This window comes from Herpailurus yagouaroundi, unplaced genomic scaffold (genome assembly GCF_014898765.1).
Source record: "Herpailurus yagouaroundi ecotype Mexico unplaced genomic scaffold, PumYag 29, whole genome shotgun sequence".
NCBI classification, from domain to species: domain Eukaryota; kingdom Metazoa; phylum Chordata; class Mammalia; order Carnivora; family Felidae; genus Herpailurus; species Herpailurus yagouaroundi.
In genome coordinates this window covers 104,256,375-104,278,887 of record NW_024412377.1, presented here as the reverse complement: position 1 = coordinate 104,278,887, position 22,513 = coordinate 104,256,375, and the positions used below count along the sequence as shown (strand labels likewise).

At 35.5% G+C, this 22,513-nt stretch overlaps 1 protein-coding gene across 1 annotated transcript in view; it reads left to right on the top strand.

The window, feature by feature from the left end:
- SLC30A5 (solute carrier family 30 member 5) overlaps positions 1-21,740 on the top strand; it is a 35,581-nt gene extending 13,841 nt beyond the window's left edge. The window contains exons 5-16 of the mRNA XM_040451597.1: positions 3,122-3,209; positions 6,871-6,958; positions 8,388-8,464; positions 8,703-8,873; positions 10,068-10,356; positions 10,533-10,741; positions 11,281-11,438; positions 12,723-12,852; positions 15,240-15,441; positions 16,099-16,325; positions 19,705-19,833; positions 20,900-21,740. Coding sequence (XP_040307531.1) covers positions 3,122-3,209; positions 6,871-6,958; positions 8,388-8,464; positions 8,703-8,873; positions 10,068-10,356; positions 10,533-10,741; positions 11,281-11,438; positions 12,723-12,852; positions 15,240-15,441; positions 16,099-16,325; positions 19,705-19,833; positions 20,900-21,070 — 1,939 coding nt within the window. The 3' untranslated portion in view covers positions 21,071-21,740. The remainder of the gene's footprint in view (positions 1-3,121; positions 3,210-6,870; positions 6,959-8,387; positions 8,465-8,702; positions 8,874-10,067; positions 10,357-10,532; positions 10,742-11,280; positions 11,439-12,722; positions 12,853-15,239; positions 15,442-16,098; positions 16,326-19,704; positions 19,834-20,899) is intronic.
- The last annotated feature ends 773 nt before the right edge of the window (positions 21,741-22,513 follow it).

The window sequence follows — 22,513 nt, the reverse complement described above, 5'->3', positions numbered from 1 at the left end:
AACCAGTAGAAGAGCAAAATCTTTATTTAAACACTTTTTTCTTCACTACTCTGAAATACTCTTACCAACAGAAAATCTTAAAAAATATGGTCGTAAACAAGTGTCTTGACAACAGTGTGTCAGTCATCAGATTAAAGATGAGTTAACTCTCATATTCCCCTAGATCTATATAGAGCAATCTTTTTGTGTAATGGACCAATTCCCGGGGGTGGAGGGTGGTGTTTAAGGGCCACTTAATAGGAATTGTAACATGTACAACTCTGCATAAACATTTTTAATGCTTCTCTGTAGCTAAAGGGTTTTACTCATTGATTGAAAGTATAAGAAAAAGTACCTGGTCATTGTTGGGAGGAGGGGGGTATGATGATGAGAGGAAAGGAATAAAATTAAGGATATTTTAAAGAATCTCACTCAGAATAATGGGGTAGACAGCGTAAAAATGATAGGTGGAAAATGCTTTGTGAAAATCCTTTCCCCTCTTTTGGCTAATAGAATAGCTTCCAGGTTTGAGTCCCTTTAGCTTGTTTACCGTGTACTTCGTCAGATGCAGGGTATACATAATTCCAGATGTCATGTCTTTGTCCATGACAGCAGCAGCATCCTGGAATGGTAGGTAAGGCAGCTGGATTTTCTCAGCTTGGGAGAGCTTTTTCACTTTATGCTTGAATATGATTAACAGTATTATCATCTCTAATATTTTAAGTTTCTTTTCCATGAAATTATGTTTTGTTCTGTATGTTATTAAATCACTGTCCCCACTTATTAGGGTAGGGAAAGAAGGAGAAAATTGTTAAATTCTTACTTGACTCCTTATTTAGTCCTCTACTTCCTACCCTTAAAATCTCTCACTGCCAGCTCCTGTGCCAACACTGCCCCTCTCATTCTTTGATTAAAACCATTGTGCAGGGTGCCTGGATGGCTCAGTCGGTAGAGCATGCAACTCTTTTATCTCAAAGTGGTGAGTTGAGGCCCCATGTTGGGCATGGAGCCTACTTAAGTTTTAAAAAATAAAAACTATCATGCAGTTTCTTGACTAGAAAGACTTTGTGGAGTTGTGCTTGGGTGGCTCATTCGGTTGAGCTTCTGACTCAGGATTTCAGCTCAGAGCATGATCCCAGGATTATGGGATCAAGCCCTGCAGTGGGCTCCATGTTTCCTGTGGAGCCAGCGTAGGATTCTCTCTCTTTCCCTCTGCTGCTCTCCCTCATGCACATGTACACACACACATACTGTCTCTCTCTCAAATAAAAAAGACCTCTTTGGTGTTCCATAGCCTGTCTCATTTCAGGTGGTATTACTCTTTTGATATATTTATTTTCTTAAGTTGTACCTCATAATCATTAATAGAATTAAAGTTAGTATTGCTGTGTTCTGTATTACAGATTTTTGAGTAAAGAGAAAAAATGAAAATGTGTTAAAAGAGCAGCTGAAAATCTTACTATTTAGATCCTATAAGCCCTGTTTTTGCTGGTGATAGTTTTTCAAGTTTTTAAAATATTTCACACAGATAAGAGAGGAAATAGGTTTAATAATAGTGAACATTTTCGTATCCAACATCCAGTCCCCCAAATAAAATCTTACCAATACTTGGGGGCACCTGGTTGGTTCAGTCAGTTAAGGGTAGTGACTCTTGATTTTGACTCAGGTCATGATCTCACAGTTGTGGGATCAAGCCCCACATGGGGCTCCTCAGTGTTGAGCCTGCATAAGATTCTCTCTCTCCCTCCTGCTGCCCCTCCCCTATACCGCATGCTCACTTGTGCATTCTCTCTCTCAAAAAAAAAAAAAAAAAAATATATATATATATATATATCTGTATATGTGTATATAACACATGTATCTATATGGGGATCCTGGGTGGCTCAGTCGGTTAAGCGTCTGACCCTTGATTTCAGCTCAGGTCATGATCTCATGGTTTGTAAGTTCAAGCCCTACATCAGGCTCTGTGCTGATAGTTCAAAGCCTGCTTGATATTTTCTGTCTCCCCCTCTCTCTGCCCTTGTCTGCTTTCTCTCTGTCTTGAAATAAACTTAAAAAAAAAAAAATACCTATCTTACCAATGCCTTTGAATGCTGGTGTTTCCCTACTGACTGTATCCCCATCTCCCCCTACCCTTGGGTGTAGTCAGCATCTTAAGTTTTGTTTTTCATTTTCTTGGTTTCCTTTATAGTTTTTTCAAATATGTACCTAAGTCTTTTTTTTTTTAATGTTTAATTGTGGTTTTTTTTTTAATGTTTACAAGTTTTTTACTTTATGTACATAGATGATTTTGCGTGTATGTTCTACAGTGTACTTTTTTGCATTTAAATTTATGTTTGAGACTTGCCCATCTTGATGCATGTTATATATATATAGTTCATTTTTATGGCAATTTTTAAATATAAGATTCACATACCTTAAGATTCATTCCTTTTTTCTCAGTCCATTTGGGCTGCTATAACAAAAATACCAAAGACTGGGTAGCTTTTAAACAGCACAAATTTACTTCTCACAGTTCTGGAAACTGGCAAGTCTCAGATCAAGGTGAGGCAGATTCACTGTCTGGTGAGGCACTGCTTCCTGGTTTCTCTATAACCTCACATGGCAGAAGGGGCAAAGGGAGCGCTCTATCGTCTTTTATATGAGGGCTTTAATTCCATTCATGAGGGGATTCACACTGGGGATTGAGTTCAACATATAAAATTAGAGGGGATGCAAACATGCAGTCTATAACACATTTAAAGTGTAGTATTCACCATTTTTTAATATATTCATATAATTTAATTCATTTTTTACTGTTGTAAAATAGTCCATTGAATAGATACACTCTAATTTATATTTTTCTCTTACCAGTAGCATTAAGTTGAGGCTACTGCAAACAAAGCTGGTATGAGCAACCTTCTAAGTGTTTCCTGGCACACGTACACAAGAAATTGTTGTGATATAATCATGCAAGTAGTATTACCGGGTAGATAATGCCAAAAGGTAGCTAATTCTAAAGCATTTGTACCTATTTATTTTTCTCAGTGTTTTATGAAATCAGGAAGAAATACTTATTTTCTCTTACTCTTGTTGAATTCATACTTCTTGGTAAAGATCAGATATATTTTATGTGAATGATAATGTTTTTGTATTTTTCTAGGACTTTGCTGCTATTTGAACACAGTGATATTGTTGTCATCTCCCTACTCAGTGTTTTGTTCACTAGTTCTGGAGGAGGACCAGCAAAGGTACAATTTTCTTTTATTAGTTACTTGAAAATTGAAAGTATACGTGTAAAGTATTAACTAAAGCAATTAAATAATATCTTTTAGCATTTAAAAGAATGTAAGGGTGGGGGCGCCTGGATGACTCAGTCGGTTAAGCACTGACTCTTGATTTCGCTCAGATCATGATCTCACAGTTCGTAAGTTCGAGCCCCACATTGGTCTCCTCACTGACAGCTGGAAGCCTGCTTGGGAGTCTCTCTCTCTCTCTTCCTCTCTTTCCGCCCCTCCCCCCATGCTTGCCCACACACTTTCTCTCTCTCAAAAATAAATAAATAAAAGAATTCAGGGGCTTTTTCTGCTAATTTTAACTTTTTCTTACAAACTTTTTTTACTTTTTATTCCAAAATCATCATATGTTCCCAGAAAGTGGCAAAAAGAGCACGAAGAGCACCCTTCACTCAGTTTCAGTGGTAACTTCTTACCCAACTCAAACACACTATGGAAACCAAGAAATTGACATTGATATAATCCATAGACCTTATCAAGATTCAGAACTGTTTGATCACCACAAAAATCTCCATCATGCTGTAGCCAAGCCTGTCACCCACCTTATTCTTTCTTCTTTCTTTTTTTTTTTTTTTTTTAATTAATTTTGAGAGAAAAGAGCAAAGGAGGGGCAGAGAGAGAGAGGGAGCGAGAAGCAGGCACTGAACTGTCAGTGCAGAGCCCAACCCGGTGCTCGGTCTCACGAACCATGAGATCATGACCTGAGCCAAAATCAGGAGTCAGCTGCTTAACCACCTGAGCCACTCAGGTGCCCCTCGCACACCTCATTTTTAACCCTTATTCGTCATTTTTGGAAAATACCTAAGAACTTCTTATAAAGTCTAATGAGCATTTTGCCAACTAGGCAGCTTTATTTATCTTTTTTTTTTTTTGAGAGTGCACACATGAGCGGGAGAAGGGTAGAAGGCTTGGAAGAGAATCTTAAGTAGGCTATACACTCAGTGCAGAAACCTACTCAGGGCTCAGTCTCATGACCCTTAAATCGAGAGTCAGACATTTAACCTACTGAAGGTACCCCAGAAGCCTTCTTTATCTTAAATAACTTAAGAATTATCCTTCTTTGGTAAATGAGTCATAAATCTGCAATTCCAAATTCTTAAAACTACAGTATTTCTGTTTTACCAAATTGAATGCTTTCTGTGCATGGTACATTGTCCCAGTTACAGGGAAAAGGAGAAATAAAGATAAATAAGGTGTAGTAGTCCGTGTTCTAAAAGGAGCTGTTTCAAGCTGAGTATTGGAGGCACATGAATAAAATTAAGTGAACAAAGTAATATGCCAAGGAGAGCAGAGAGACTACCCAGCCCATAGATTTCAAATAGGATCATTAATATTAAAGCATATGCCAGTATTTTTTTTCTTTCAATGTTTATTTTATTTTGAGAGAAAGAGAGCGTGAGCAGGAGAGGGGTAGAGATAGAGGGGCAGAGAGAGAATCCCAAGCAGGCTCTGTGCCATCAGTACAGAGCCCAACAAGGGGCTCGAATTCACAAACCATGAGATCATGACCTGAGCTGAAATCAAGAGTTAGTTGCTTAACTGACTGATCCACCCAGGCGTACCCTGTATGCCACTCTTTCTTTGATCCCATTCATATACTACGCCGTAATAAATGTCAAGTGGAGCACCTGAGTGGCTCAGTTGGTTAATTGTCCAACTTCAGCTCAGGTCATGATCTCACAGTTTTGTGAGTTCAAGCCCCACGTTGGGCTCTGTGCTGACAGTTTAGAGCCTAGAGCCTGCTTTGGATTCTGTGTCTCCCTCTCTCTCTCTGCCCCTCCCCCACTCATGGGTTTTCTCTCTCTCTCTCTCTCTCTCTCTCTCTCTCATTATTTTAAATAAATAAATATTTAAAAATAAAAAAATGTCAAGTGGATTGAAGAGTTTTGTGGACACAAATATATAATAAAATAAATGTAGAATTAAAATATGTAAAATGTATTAAATAACATAAATATATAACATACAGAATAATATAAACATGTATAATATATAAAATAAATATATGTAAAATAAAATAAATTATGAGGAGAAAACCTTCTGAGCATAAAAGCAGTGGGAAAAAATCACAATGGGAAAACTCAGTAAATTTGATTTCATTATGATTATAACCTTCTATGTAACAGAAGTCATTGTGCAGACAACAAACTAACAATAACAACAAAAATTACCACAAGTAAAAGTTTTACATTTCTTTTAAAATATAAATCACTCAAGTAAGTTAAGAAAAATGCTTAAGATTCTCAGTAAAAATGATCCAAGGGCGGGGAAAGACAACTCACAAAAGAAATACAACTGACTTTAGGGGCACCTGGATGCCTCAGTCAGTTGAGCATCTGACTATTGATTTCAGCTCCCATCATGATCTCAGTCTTATGATGTGAGGTTGAGCCCCACGTCAGGTTCTGCACTGACAACATGGAGCCAGCTTGAGATTCTCTCTCTCACTCTCACTCTCTTTCACACACACACACACACACACACACACACACACACACACACACACTAAATGTTTTTTAAGAAAGAAATAAAAATGACTTAAAAACAAAAAATTTGTTGCAGTTAGACTCAGAAATGAGAGTATAAATCATATATATTTTCTCATTAGTGTGTTACAAATCTGGGCATCTATCCACCAGCAGGGTTTTTTTCTTAGCTGTGACTGAAGCACTACAAAATTTCATTTGCTGTCTTTGACAAAAGATTAAATTACATTCTCCATAGCTGGGTATTGTTGATATTGTGTGGTTTATGTGTACTGACTTTTGTCCAAATATCCACCACTCTAAGAGAATTTATCAAGTATAGTGGTGATCACATTAATGAATAGGACTCTCACTTAAAATTTTAACTTTTATTTAATGAAGGTGTATGGTAGTACACCTATAAATTTATAAATACAGAATGTATAATAATGCATTTGGATGTATAATAATGTATTTGGATGGCTTTTATACCCAAAATTCTGAAGTATTTGCATAAACTAGGCAGTATGTTCCTCCTATGATTTTTTTTTTCATCAAAATCCTTTCCCTGGAATGAGAATATAAAATTTAAAAATTTATCAGCTTTTAAATGCTCTGCACCTTTACTGGATATGAGAAATGACTGCCAATTTTCTTAATGTGCCCTCTTAGTTCTGTTTCCATAGAAGAGTCATAACTAGAATATTGATATTATTATCAATAATTAACTGTAAATTAACTGTCTATCACTTGCATGTTGTAGAATAAAGTAAGTTCATGCTAATAATTCTGTAGCTTCTTGAGCTTTTCAACCCGAAGCAAAATAACATTTAGGGATATTAATTCTGCAAACATAAATGGTTTGTGCATGGTAACATGCCTAGTCCTATGAACAAGGAGACAGTTGAAGTCATCATTATTATGTGCGTTAAATGCCCTTAAACTATTCTGCAGAATTTGTTATAGCTCTTTGCTTTTTTTATCTGTTAATACTGCTTATTTATGTTATATAGTAGAAGGGCTTTAATGTCAGATGTTATTTTTTCTTCACATATTTATTTGAAAACAATTTCTTTAGTATTTGTATAGTCATGGTCTTAAAAATCAACTCTTAAAATAGTCATCCTAAGTAATATTTTCTTCATTTTCAGACAAGAGGGGCTGCTTTTTTCATTATTGCTGTGATCTGCCTGTTGCTTTTCGACAATGATGATCTCATGGCTAAAATGGCTGAACACCGTATCCTTTTGCAATAGATTGGAATTATATAGTCTTGAAAATAGGAAACTGGCAGAATGGGACAAGGAGGATTGAATTAAACTGATCAGTCATGAATGAAACTTCCATGAGTTAATGTAGGTATTCAAATAATGAGTAAATTTATTCTAAATTAAATATTTTATGGCGTCCTAATCAATATATTCTACAGAGACAGTGAAAGAATATTTTAGAATGTCCTGGTGCTTAAAACAAAACAAAAAAAAAGGATTTGCCAGTCAACAAAATCAATCTGTTGGCTCCCTTGTAACAAATTTAACAATTCAAATACTTGATTTAGAAGTCAGTTGCAATTATTAAATATAAACTTTTTTTTGAAATTTAATGAAAAATCTTTGGCATCTTCTTGCCGAAAAGAAGAAGTTGAAATTCCTTAACCTGGTAATCACTCTCTTGCTCTAAACTGTTATTTCCAGTTCAGCTTCTACTCTTCTATAACCCCAACTTTCCAGTCAAATAAGTATACCCCTTTTCCTCTACAAACAGACATGCCTTGTTCCTGCCTGTCCATACCCCTTTGCCCGCTCCACTTAGCAGAACTTGGAACACCAGTTTTAATTCTTCTGGTTACTGATACTGTTCTAGAGCCTGTTACTTAAACAACAATTTACTTGGGGCGCCTGGGTGGCGCAGTCGGTTAAGCGTCCGACTTCAGCCAGGTCATGATCTCGCGGTCCGTGAGTTCGAGCCCCACGTCAGGCTCTGGGCTGATGGCTCAGAGCCTGGAGCCTGTTTCCGATTCTGTGTCTCCCTCTCTCTCTGCCCCTCCCCCGTTCATGCTCTGTCTCTCTCTGTCCCAAAAAAAATAAATAAACGTTGAAAAAAAAAATTTAATTAAAAAAAAAAAAACAACAATTTACTTTCTTAGACTGAAAGAGGGTGGCATGACTGCAAAACTCCACATTGCTTGTGATATGTCTCCGCCCCACCAACCCTTTCTACTTGCTGCTTTACTGAGGCTTACGTGGTCAGTGATTTAGAAATAGATTTAGGATTGATTCAACCTCTTGTTCTGAAAGAGCAACCTTAATTCCTTGGTAGGAATGGTCCAAAATGTTCCTTGGCCTTATCCCTTTGCCCTACTCATAGTATGCATGCATATACTTTTGAAGGTTAACTCCTGAAATTTAACAACTGTATCTCAAGCACTATTATAATTGTTTTGGAGACAACAAAAATACAAGCCATTCCAATTTATAAATTATGTCCCAAAATTAAATATTTAATTGTTTTGTTTTTAAGGGCAATATATTGTTGCAGGTAGTCAGGTTTGGGGTTCCCAAACTAGTCTCTAGTCAACCCAAAATAATGTAGCTAAAATTTTAGGAGGACCTCAGAATTCAAAGAGTTAATATTTGGGGTTTTTCTTCCTTTACTGCAACTCACTTAGCTGAAGGACATCATGACAGCGCTCTAACTCACATGCTTTACACAGCCATTGCCTTCTTAGGTGTGGCAGATCACAAGGTATGTTCTTTTCTTTGTTCCTAACATAATCAAGAGATTTTGAAAAATTACCACAACTGTAACTTTAAAAGTGCATTAAAGTAAGTTATCAGTAATTTACAGTACTGCCTGACATTTAAGTAGTTCGGTAATTTAGGATATGGAAAAAACATAATAGTTCCATTTCTTCCAATACTATGTATTGAAGGATTGAGTGAACCGTGTGTTTCTAATCAAACTTATGTCATTTTATTTATAGGGTGGAGTATTATTGCTAGTACTGGCTTTGTGTTGTAAAGTTGGTTTTCATACAGCATCCAGAAAACTCTCTATAGATGTTGGTGGAGCCAAGCGTCTTCAAGCTTTATCCCATCTTGTTTCTGTGCTTCTCTTATGTCCATGGGTCATTGTTCTTTCTGTGACAACTGAGGTAAGAGCAGGAATGTATTGGTCATAAGTAAAATGAATTGCTGTTACTTATAAATTTTAGTTCATTTCAGTACATTGTATTTTATTTCACTTCGAGCTTACAAGTGTTGTAAGTTTGCTTTTTTTCATAATTTTTGAAAAATTTTTGGAATTTTTATTGCTTATAGAAAATATAAATCAAGTACTATCACATATATATATACACCTCCCATTCCTGTAGCTCAAAGGAATCAGTTAAAGACATAATTTAGGAGGTACCGGAGTGACTCAGTTAAGCATCCGACTCAGGATATCAGCTCAGGTCCTGATCCCAGGGTCGTGAGATCAAGCCCCATGTTGGGCTCCATGCTGAAAGGGAAGCCTGCTTGGGATTTTCTGTCCCTTTCTCTTTCTGCCCGTCTCCCACCCACATGTATGTACATGTGTGCTTGCTCTCTCTCTCTCTCTCTCTCAAAATAAAATAAATAAACATTAAAAAAAAAAAAAAAAGACACGGTGCCTGGGTGGCTCGGTCGGTTGAGCGTTTGACTGTTGATTTTCGCTCAGGTCATGATCTTGGGGTTTTGTGGGTTCAAGCCCTGTTTAGGCTCTGCACTGACCCTGTGGAGCCTGCTTGGTTCTCTCCCTCTCCCTCCCCTTCTCCCTCTCTCTCTCTTTCTCTCTCTCTCTCTCTCTCTCTCTCTCTGCTCTTCCCCAGCTAGCACTCTCTGTATCTCTCAAAATAAATACACTTAAAAAATTTATTTTAAGTGCGGTAACGCAACCGATCCCAGAGAAGCTGGCGGGAGCCCGGGGGAGAGTTCTCTTTTCTTTGTGAAGGGCAGGGCGCCCTGGAATGGGTTCGCCCCGAGAGAGGGGCCCGTGCCTTGGAAAGCATCGCGGTTCCAAAAAAAAAAATTTATTTTAAAAAAAAGACACAATTTAATACTTAACCATGTGTTACTTATACACAAGGATTGTGGATCACTTAGTATTTATAAAATTATTAAACCATAATGCTTTTGTTTGTTAATACTTTGGGGACTACTAGGAAAATGCAGTAATATTTTATATCTCTTATATTTTGGCATTTTATGAATCATATTTAATCACAGTATTTGTTTATATATAAAGAGATTAACTAAAACATAAGATATGAACTTTATACCTGTGCAGTACTGACAATTTCTTTTTTTCTTCTCTGTTTAATTCCTAGAGTAAAGTCGAGTCTTGGTTTTCTCTCATTATGCCTTTCACAACAGTTATCTTTTTTGTCATGATCCTGGATTTCTATGTCGATTCTGTATGTTCAGTCAAAATGGAAGTTTCCAAATGTGCCCGCTATGGATCCTTTCCCATTTTTATTAGTGCTTTACTCTTTGGAAACTTTTGGACACATCCAATAACAGACCAGCTTCGAGCTATGAACAGAGCAGCACACCAGGAAAGCACTGAACACGTCCTGTCCGGAGGAGTGGTAGTGAGCGCTATATTCTTCATTTTGTGTGAGCACTTTTCCCCTTAGGAAATTTCATCTTATGGATTCTGGTGTGGAAGTCATTTACTTAATTTGGGAATTTGTTCAGTGCTTGCATTTAGTGCTGACAGGTACGGTGTTGGTTTGGTAGCTTAAGCTTTTAAAGCTTTTATAATGTTCATGGGTTTTTTTTCCTTTTTTTAGCTGCCAACATCTTATCATCTCCTTCTAAGAGAGGACAGAAAGGCACTCTAATTGGATATTCTCCTGAAGGAACACCTCTTTATAACTTCATGGGTGATGCTTTTCAGCATAGCTCCCAATCGATCCCTAGGTTTATTAAGGAATCACTAAAACAAATTCTTGAGGAAAATGACTCTAGGCAGATCTTTTACTTCTTGTGCTTGAATCTGGTAAGATTTTTAAATATTAATGACATACCTTAAAAAGTTTAATCTTTTAATTTTGATATTTCTGGTAGAATTTTAGTAATTACCAAAATTTTGATCATCAGGGGCTAAAACTATATTTTCTGTAAGTAATAGGAAGATTAAAGGATCATATTCAGACTACTTATGCAACTTTTGAGGCATTTTAGTTGCATCAGTTTAGTGTACTATTTCAAATCAGTAAATATAGTATCCTGTAAAGATTTTTATCTACTTCTTACAGGATCTCACTACAGACCACAGTGCTAACATTTTTGTAGCCTAGTTTATTGAGTTCTACAGTCATATAAATGAAACTGTCTCCTTTTAAATGATGTGTAAGATGAACCTATCTGATTTAGTATCTTAACAGTTTATATGAAATGAAATAAAATAGCAGTTATATCATCAAGTAAGGTTTGTGTAATAAACGGTTAAAATTGTCATGATTGCATTCTGATAAATGTATTGAAACAGTATTTCCCAACACATTCCTCCCCTATTTGTCTTTAAACATATTTTAGCTTTTTACCTTTGTGGAATTATTCTATGGAGTGTTGACCAATAGTCTGGGTCTGATCTCAGATGGATTTCACATGCTCTTTGACTGCTCTGCTTTGGTCATGGGACTTTTTGCAGCCCTGATGAGTAGATGGAAAGCTACTCGGATTTTCTCCTATGGGTAGGTACCTTGACCATCAAGGTGATGTAACAAAATGAAAAAATTCTCAGGGCAAATTCCATCTTAGGAAATAAAATTAAAAAAAAATTTTTTTCTAATTTATTTTGAAAGGGAGAGAGAATATGCCTGCATGCGTGAGTGGAGGAGGGGCAGAGAGAGGGGGAGAGAGAGAATCCCAAACAGGCTCCATGCTGTTAGCACAGAGCCTGATGAGATCATTACCTGAGCTGAAATCAAGAGTTGGCCCCCCATGCACTGAGCCACCCAGGCACCCCAGAAAATACAATTATATTACTTTTAATACAAATAATTTTTCAGAGCTTTTTTTTCTTTAATTTGAATTAAGAGGAAATAAACCAAGCATGATACTGAATGGCAGTGAGCTCAAGATTATACTCTCTGCCAAATCCATCTTACATGGAGGTAGCAAAAATTAGTTAGATTTTGAGCTCTTTGCCTAACAGTTTCTTTGAGACAATGGAATGTGCATGGTCATTCACATCTTTGCTGTTATAAACAGTATTCAAACTTTGAAGTGGCTATGCATGAAATGCCCTTTCATTAACTGAATTCATTTCAACTGAATTCATTTCAACAAATACTAAAATCCCTGATTTATATGATGAATTTTGATAAGACCCTAAATAGATTGATAAATTCAGCTCTTTTCAACTGTTTATATTCTGAAAGAGGGGCCAAAGATACAAATAATTTTGGTACAAAGCAGAATCTGTGTGTTGTGACAGAGGTACAGAGCCCATCAAAGGCTTAAAGGAGAGAGAAGTAACTTCTTGCTAATAAATTTAGGCAAGGCCTTGTATAAGAGAGAACATTGAAGAAGGACTTTGATAAATATTTAAAATTTTAACAAACATATACAGAAAGACTCTTTCAGCATTGGTGTGGTGTTTAAAATCTTGATAATTTTCTAGTCTTACTGATTATGTACATAATTGAAGATCTAGACTTATATATCCTCTTTTGTAACATAATAATGTTTATGCTTTAAAAATATTTGTAGGGGCGTCTGGGTGGGTTGAGCGGCCTACTTTGGCTGAGGTCATGATCTCACCATTTGTGAGTTCGAGCCCCACATCAGGCCCTGTGCTGATGGCTCGGAACCTGGAGCCTTCTTTGGATTCTGTGTCTCCCTCTCTCTCAGCCCCTCCCCTGCTCGCACCCTGTCTCTCTCAAAAATAAATAAACATTAAAAATTTAAATAAATAAAAATAAAATAAAAATATTTGTCATTTTCCTTTCTGAAAATATTTTTTACATTTCTAGGTATGGCCGAATAGAAATTCTCTCTGGATTTATTAATGGACTTTTTCTAATGGTAATAGCTTTTTTTGTGTTTATGGAGTCAGTGGCTAGATTAATTGATCCTCCGGAATTAGACACACACATGTTAACAGTAAGTCTCTTTTTTTCCTGTTTGATTTTCTACTCATAACCCCTTTAGCTTTCTCCATGCTAAAGTTTAACTACCTGTAATTATTGATGTAGGAAGGTTTTACTTTATTTTTATAATTTAAATTAACATAAGCTCTTGACCCTGTATTTACATTTACACTGCTGACTCTTAGAAATTAATCCTTTTCTCTCATATTTTAGCAGTCAGAATATTAGATGACATTCTAATACATAACAGATATCTTTCTGACTTATCCAGTGTTTTTGTATGAAGATGTGCTTTTATTTTTTTTTTTAATGTTTATTTATTTTGAAAGGGAGCAAGCATGGATGGGGGAGGGGCAGAGAGAGGAAGAGAGAAAATTGCAAGCAGGCTCTGGCTGTCAGAGCAGAGCCCGACGTGCGGCTTGATCTCACAAACCGCGACATATGACCTGAGCCAAAATCAAAAGTTCCACACTTGCGAGTCACCCAGGTGCCCCAAGATGTGCTTTTAAATACCTGAGGAAATTTGCAAAATGTTAGCAAATCAGAAAAATACTATCATTTTAAAGGCTTTATCTTACAGATTATTTACTGTTAGAAATTTTTAATGTTCTCCCTGTATTGCCATACCTTTATATGTGCTGTTTCTTGAAGCTGGCATGCCCTTCCCTCACATCTGCCTTTCCACCTTCCTCAAGACTTTGCTTGTTGTCTCAAGTGAGAGATTTTCCCTTAACTCCTGTCTTCCTTCCTCAGTTTCTTAGATTTCCCTTTCTCACTATTCGCATTGTATCTTGCTTTTTTTTTTTTTTTTTTAAGCAACATCGAGTTAACTCCTTTGTCATTCTTCCACAATTAAAGATGTAAGTGAAGTATCTTGGGGACCTGAATGGTTTATTATTAAGTGTTAAATTCTAGCACCTGGTTTGTAGTTATGAATCTGGTTGGTGGAAGTATATGTTAGTAAAATGCTTTGGATTACAGTTTGGAAATATATTTTGAATTTTAAATGCTCACATCCTTTAACCTTTAATATTTATTACAGAAATACTTGCACAGGTGTGTAAAGGTGCATGATTCATTGTGCCATTGTTCATTATGGCAAAAAAAAATCAATAAAAAGACTAATTAAATAAAGATGTTGTTTATAGAAAACTAGGTGCCCAGTAAGAAGAATGAGGCACATCTGTATATACAGGCATGAAAAATATTTGTAAGCTGTACTAAGTTAAAAAAAATTTTCCAAAGCAGTATTATAACATGATGCTATTATTGGTTTAAAAGGGGATTGATGTATGTATTTTAGTACATGCATAGAGTGTACACTATTCTCTTAGTGACTAACTCAGGGTTAGAATTATATGGGGGATTATACTTTCTATGTTGTTTTTTTTTTTCTGGTGAAATCTATACAAATGAAGTATTTATCATTAGAGGACAAGTAGTTGAGCTGATGGGGATCTCTTTATGCAGTATTTGATTTAATTCAAAGTTCAGTAACCATCTTCAAGCTCATAAAGCTAACTAAAATTTTAAAGTCTGACAAACAAATGAACCACAATAAGAAATACATAGTTTCCATATATGATTACTAAAGTAAATCTCTTCTCTTACATCCTTTGGAAATTGATTAGAATTATCTGTACCCGTTATTTTTATATATTCTTTTTATAAATCAAATGAATTTCTCTGAAGGAGAAATTGTAGACGTACATAAATTAAATAACACCCTTAACTATTACCCAAAATCATTTTGTAAGGATAATCAAGGATAAGTAACTTTATGTATCCTTTAGGATGTTGTTGTGGCATTATTAAATCCAGACAATGCCATTTATATCTTTGCTTTTCCATTATACTTTTTTTTTTTACTTTGGCAAATTTTACTGTATTTAAGACACAATAAGACTGTATGTATTTGGAATCTACTAGTTAGTAAATTATAATCATTGCCTTACAAACTGAAATTTACCTAGTAATATAAATGATATTTCAACTACAGTGTATACTTAAGCAGTACTTTCAAACTCTATTTAAATAAACAAAACAAAACTTTAGCATAATTATTTATTCATAAACCATGAACCAGGTGCATATTATTCTTAATCACTTGCTTAAAGCAAGTCCAAATCCTTCTACTTGCCAAAACTTTGGTTTTGGGAAGTTAAAAATGTTTCTTCTAAAATACTCAAAAATCTGATTTTTAAAAATTTTGGATTTCCAAACAAAACTACATTAATAAGTAAATAAAATTTCTGAATTTCCTTATTGAACTTTGTGAGGTTTTACCATAAATACTTTTAAAACCATAAACAGAAGAACATTTAGATCTGTAGTAACTTTTAAGTAACAAATTTATTTTTTTAACTACAAATTGAAGGTTTTCTTTTCTCCTTTTACTAGCCAGTCTCAGTTGGAGGGCTGATAGTAAACCTTATTGGTATCTGTGCCTTTAGCCATGCCCATAACCATAACCATGGAGCTTCTCAGGGAAGCTGTCATTCATCTGATCACAGCCATTCCCACCATATGCATGGACACAGTGACCACGGACATGGTCACAGCCACGGATCTGCAGGCAGAGGCATGAATGCTAACATGAGGGGTGAGTCCTTGCCAAATATTGTCCTACCTTTCAGTTGTGTTCTGAATTGACACTGTCTTACTTGTATTAAGTATTAGGCTTCTGGTACAGCTTTATTTTTGTAAAACAATCCGTGGTTAAAAAATAAATAAAGTCATCTGTTGTAGAAAATGCTCACATTGGTTCATAAATGTCAATTTTTAAACAGATTATTATAGAGTCCTTTTCCTGTGACATTTGCATAAATATTATTTGGAACGGGAACACTGAGTGTGTCATTATGAACTTTCACTACAAAAGAACCAGGAAATTTTTATTGTATTATAAATATACATGGGGGAATTTTTATCACTTACTGTGTTAAATTATATATTCTGATGGTTTAATAGAAGTAATTTGCATAATGTCAAAACTTGGCTCATGTGTGATTTCTAGGAAAACCACACCATCATAAAACTTAACACTCTCTGTTACCGTTGCCTACATTTTCCCTTTACCACTGGTCTGTGAATTGTTTGAGAGCAGTGACCTTGTTTTTGGTTGGTTTTTTTTTTTAAGTACCATCCCCTAGCAGAATTTCTGGTGCATAGTAGATACCCAGTATTGTTTATAAAATGGATAAAAGAACTAAATTAGATGTGCTTTAATTTTTAATGTTTTCATGTGTTTTACTTGCAGGTGTATTTCTACATGTTTTGGCAGACACGCTTGGCAGTATTGGTGTGATCGTATCCACAGTTCTTATAGAGCAGTTTGGATGGTTCATTGCTGATCCCCTCTGTTCTCTTTTTATTGCCGTATTAATATTTCTCAGTGTTGTTCCACTGATTAAAGATGCCTGTCAGGTTCTACTTTTGAGATTGCCACCAGAATGTGAAAAAGAACTACATGTTGCTTTAGAAAAGGTACCGTGTGTAATTTCTTTACTATATTTTTTCCTTTTATTGTTATTTTTTAATGTTTTGTTTTATTTTTGAGAGAGAGCATGTGCACGCATGCAAACAGGTGGAGGGGCAGAGAGAGGGAAAGAGAGGATTCGAAGTGGGGTCTGCCCTGACAGCAGAGAGCCCAATGCGGGGCTCAAACTCACAAATGGTGAGATCATGACCTGAGCTGAAAATGAACACCGACTGAGCCACCCTGGTGCCCCTATTTTTTCCTTTTAAAATAGCATTTGAAATTGAGTAAGTTGACCCAACTAGGAATGTGAAAAATATGAATGAAGAAAATACAGTCTTATTTAAAGGACATAAAAATAAGTACTGAATAAATGGAGACATTTTTCTTGGATGGGAAACAGTATTGTAAAGATGTTGCATTTCTTGTATTTAAATCTCAGTGCAGTTGCCTTTCCTTGGGATTTTTGGGTTTTTTTCCTTTTGTTTGTTTGTTTTATTTTGTTATCCAGTATTACTTGGAAGCTTATTTGGAAGAGTTAATGCTTGAGAATAACAAAAAAAACCCATAAATTACAGAATTAACTAATAGGATGCTGTTTGGTGATTATAAAGTTACGGAATTATCCAACACAAATAATAGTTTTGTTTTTGCACAACAGTAAACACATAAATCAATTTTTTTTTAATTGGTGGTCCAGAAACAGACTCAGGAATTTATGGAATTCAGTACGTAGCAAAGCTTGGCATTTTAGATCAGTGGGGAGAAAGGGTGGACCTAATTAATATTTCTACTTAGTGGAATATAAAAAGCTGTATCTCTTTACCACCAAATATCAAAATGTATTTCCAATGTACTGGATATGTAAAAGATAAAAAATAATGAAGGTACTAAAATAAAATAGAAGAATACTTTCAGGGCTACAGAGGTAGAGAAAGCCTTTTTAATAAGTTCGAATTAAAACCAGAAGCCAAAAAAGGACAGAAAAAAATCTATAGATTGGAGCAGTTAAAAATTGTTGATTGGCAAAAGACTCCATTAACAAATAAGAAATACAGAAGGCAGACAAGAGAAAAATATTTGCAGCACATATAAGCAACCAGAGACTTACTGTGCATAATTTTTTAAATTAAGAGAGTCTTGGGGCGCCTGGGTGCCTCAGTTGGTTGGGTAGCTGACTTCAGCTCAGGTCATGATCTCACAGCTTATGGGTTCAAGTCCTACATTCAGCTTGGAGCCTGGAGCCTGCTTCAGATTCTATGACTCCCTCTCTCTCTGCCCCTCCCCTACTCACATTCTGTGTCTCTCAAAAAATAAATAAACACTAAAAAATTAAAAATTAAAAAAAAAAAATCAAGAGAGTCTTGAGGCGCCTGGGTGGCTCAGTGGGTTGAGCTCCAGCTTCAGCTCAGGTCATGATCTCACAGTTCGTGAGTTTGAGCTCCATATCAGGTTCTGTGCTGACAGCTCAGAGCCTAGAGCCTGCTTCAGATTCTGTATCTCCCTCTCTCTGCCCTTACCCCTCTCATTCTCATTCTCTCTCTCTCTCTGTTAAAAATAAAAAAAATATTTTTATAAAACAAATTTGTTTAAAAAAGAAAGTCTTGTAAGAAAATGGACTAGAATATAAATCAGCAATTCACAGAAAAAACAAATACAAAAGAAATTTTTTTCAGCTTGTGGTTTGCCATATCATATTTTCTTTTAAAGGAGGCCTTACCCATTGTGGGGCTCAAACTCACTCAAGATAAGAGCCACATGCTCTACCAACTGAGCCAACCAGGCACCCTTGCCATATCACATTAAATCAGGATCTGCTGATGAAAAGTTGGCATCTTGAATATTAAAGGAATAGCATCTTAACCCACTGTTTTCATAAATAAAATTAGTACCCTCACCTTCTTGTTATTAGTGATTACATTATTCTAAAAGTGAAAAAAAGTTTTATTTCAAAATAATGTATGTCCATTATGGGAAAAGGAAAACTTCAAAATACAGAAAAGCACACACACACAAAATCACATATAATTCTACCACCTAGAAAGAAACCTCTTTATATTTTATTTTATTTTATTTTATTTTATTTTATTTTATTTTATTTTAATTTTATTTTAGTAATCTCTGCCACCAATGTGGAGCTCAAACTCATGATCAAGAGTTGCATGGTCTAGGGGTGCCTGGGTGGCACAGTTGGTTAAACGTCCAACTCTTGGTTTCAGCTCAGGTCATGATCTCACGTTTCAGGAGTTCAAGCCCCACATCAGATTCTAAGCTGACAGCACAGAGCCTGCTTGGGTTCTCTCTCTCTCTCTCTCTCTCTCTCTCTCTCTCTCTCTCTGCCCCTCCCCATTTGTGCTGTCTCTGTCTCTCTCTAAGTAAATTAAAAAAATATATTTAAAAAAAAAAAAGGGGGCACCTGGGTGGCTCAGGTGGTTAAGTGTCCAACTTCGGCTCAGATCATGATCTCACAGTTTGTGAGTTCGAGCCCCACGTCAGGCTCTGTGCTGACAGGTCGGAGCCTGGAGCCTGCTTCTGATTGTGTGTCTCCTCTCTCTGTCCCTCCCCTGTTCACGCTCTGTCTCTCACTCTCTCTAAAAATAAAATAAAATAACATTTAAAAAGAAAAGAGTTGCATGCTCTACCAACTGAGCCAGCCAGGTGCCCCTGGAAAGAAGCACTTTTAAAAATTGTTTTTCTATATTTTAGGTATTTTGAACATGGCAAAAAACTATTTTGTGCTACTTTGTAAATTTTTCCCCATTTAATTATGTCATATTGATAAATGCCTTTAATACATTTTTGATGACAGTGTCCTATTACATTATATGTGTTGTCTGTTTTTAACCAGTTCTCCATTACTAAGCATAAAGGATATCTTTTGAACATGTTTCTATACTAAATAATATGTGAATGTATGTATCAACATGAGGAAACCATTTAGTCCATTGAATGTATCCCAAAGTTTAGCATCGGTAAAGTACCTCTTCAAGAAGTGAAAATGGGTGTGCAACTATTATTCACTTCCCATGAATGATGGGAAGTGAATAATCATTCACTTCCCATGAATGATGCTGTCTTCCTCGGCATCACTCTGTTGGAAATATTTTACTTCAAGCGAGTTGTCCCTTTCCTTTCTCACTTCCTTGCTCTCCTTATTATCTTTTTTTTTCTTCTTAAGAGAGGGAGAGAGAGGATCCCAAGCAGGCTCCACACTTGTCAGCACAGAGCCTGATGTGGGGATCGATCCCACGAACCTTGAGATCATGACGTGAGCTGAAATCGAGAGTCAGACACTTAATCATCTGGTTCCTGGACCAAAAAGATTGCTTTGTGTTAAGTAAATTAGGCTTTATGTCCATTTATATCACCTCTTTTTTTATCTTACAGATACAGAAAATTGAAGGATTAATATCATACCGAGACCCTCATTTTTGGCGTCATTCAGCCAGTGTTGTGGCAGGAACAGTTCATATACAGGTGGCATCCGATGTGCTGGAGCAAAGAATAGTACAGCAGGTGATCAGCTTTTCTTTTTAAAGTAATTTCAGTTGAGTTAATTCATGCATAAATTTGCACACATCATAAATTACACAGTTCAGTAATCATTTGACTGTTCAAAAACATCAATCTTTTGGCTGTCTAAAGATAATATACCTTATTTTTTACATCTAGATTTGTTTTCTGCCCAAAAATGGTAAAAATTAAGTTTCAGTATTTAGAGCACAAGCTTAAGGTAATGTTAAAATATCACTTGTGATCCACCTTGGTTCCCAATAGGTTATCTAGAAATTAATTATTATAAATATAGCTCTAGATTAATAATAATCACAATAAAGTTGGCAAGGTATATGCTATGGTTGGAGGTAAGAATCAAAATAGTTTTTGTTTTTTTTTTTCAACGTTTATTTATTTTTGGGACAGAGAGAGACAGAGCATGAACGGGGGAGGGGCAGAGAGAGAGGGAGACACAGAATCTGAGACAGGCTCCAGGCTCTGAGCCATCAGCCCAGAGCCTGACGCGGGGCTCGAACTCACGGACCGCGAGATCGTGACCTGGCTGAAGTCGGACGCTTAACCGACTGTGCCACCCAGGCGCCCCTCAAAATAGTTTTAATATCCCTTTTCTAAACATACCAAATTGGAAACAAAAGCTGTTTTTCTTTTCAAATTGGAATGTCAGGTCAGTAATTTACAGGTCTTCTAAAAGATTATATTTAACATTTTACCAAGTAAATGATAAACATTACTTTGAGGATTATCTTTTTTTTTTTTTTATGTTTATTTATATTTGAGAGAGAGCATGGGCAGGGGAGGGGCAGAGAGAGAGACAGAGACAGAATAATGAAGCAGGCTCCAGACTCTGAGCTGTCATCACAGAGCCTGATGTAGGGCTCAGACTCACGAGCTGTGAGATCATGACCTGAGCCGAAATCAGATACTCAACTGACTGAGCCACCCAGGTGCCCCGGGGATTATCTTTGACTATCTGTGGCTATGAAAAAAATGTCCTATCAGATATTTGAGACATATGTACTAAATGCACTAATCTAAATGCTTTAAAATGTATGGGTTTTTATAACAGGTTACAGGAATACTTAAAGATGCTGGAGTAAACAATTTAACCATTCAAGTGGAAAAAGAGGCATACTTTCAACATATGTCTGGCCTAAGTACTGGATTTCATGATGTTCTAGCTATGACCAAACAAATGGAGTCCATGAAATACTACAAAGATGGTACTTACATCATGTGAGATAACTCAAGGATTACCTCTGGGGTATGGACAATGAAGATGAAATTGCTCGGTATTTATAATATTGCCAGAAGGAAGAAAATTGCACATAATTGTACAGAAACATTTTGCTGTATTTGAGACAAATTCTAAAGTTCCCTACTATTGGATCAAGGAATCTTTCATAAAGGAAATTTAAATACAGAATGAAGCATTAATTGTACAAGTAAAATAATTACTTGAATTACGTGTATAATGAGAATTTTAAAATTTGAACATGTGTCACATCATCTTCGAAAATGAACATATAATGATGGATTCTGGTGAAGACCAAAATTACTTCTGTGTGTTTACTTTCTGTCATAAAATATCTCCATTGTAAATAATGTATTTACATGTTTATTACAAAGACCCAAATGAAAAATTTTTAGTCAATTTTTTGCATAGCCCTAGGATAAAATAGGAATAAAAGTTCTATATTTATGGATTTTCTGTATATAAAACTGGTTTCTAATTATAACTTAAATCCATTACGTAAAAGCTGTATTGCCACTTTAAATGTAAACTAAATTATTTAGGAGAAACCAACCACTGAAATGAGACAAGCTGAAATGAGAATAGGGAATTAAAACATTATTGATGTATTGAAAACCAACCACTCTGTAAAATAAATTTTTTTTACTTTTGGTAATATTTGCAAATGAATAATTACTTTATTAGGGTAAAGAGTTTTACCAAGTTGTGTGCATATTATTCGATCACTTGTCTTCTTCCTCTGTAGTAGAATGTTCCATTTCTTGTAATGCATCTGCCATTCCAAGTTGCTTATCAAGCTGGTATCCACGCAGTGCTAGGGTTTTCATCTATTCAGTTAGCTCCATATTTTGTGGAATAGCCAGTTGAGAGAATCATAGATAATTGTCAATTCATGTTTGAATTTTCAGCCTTTAGACTAACGTAATTTTTTTTTTAAGTTCTGGAACATGTAGATCTATAAGAAATATCAAAGAAAAGGTAGTTATTTTAAAGTTTAGTAGGTAAATCTTGTCCACAAGTATTTGGGCACCATGACATCAAAATACTTACCCTGTAACTATTTTCTATAGCAATATCTAATTTATATTTTTTCATTTCCAGTTTAAAATGAATTTATAGTCTGAAAAGACTGTATGATAAATATATTATAATATATGCCGTTTTATGAACACCAAAGAATGTTGTTCAAAAGACACTTTTGAATACCTATTTATAAACAGGTGAATATTTTCATTCTTATAATAGGAATTTTGATAAGTAGGATGAATTAATTTTAGTATGGTTACTATTTTCTTATCTATACCATAATGGCAAACATGTATTGTAAATCATATTTTTATCTTACCAATTTTAATATGTGAGAGGTTTTAGAAATTTGTTATAAGTTATTTTGATATTCTTTGTCTTATCTTTACACATTTTCTGGTC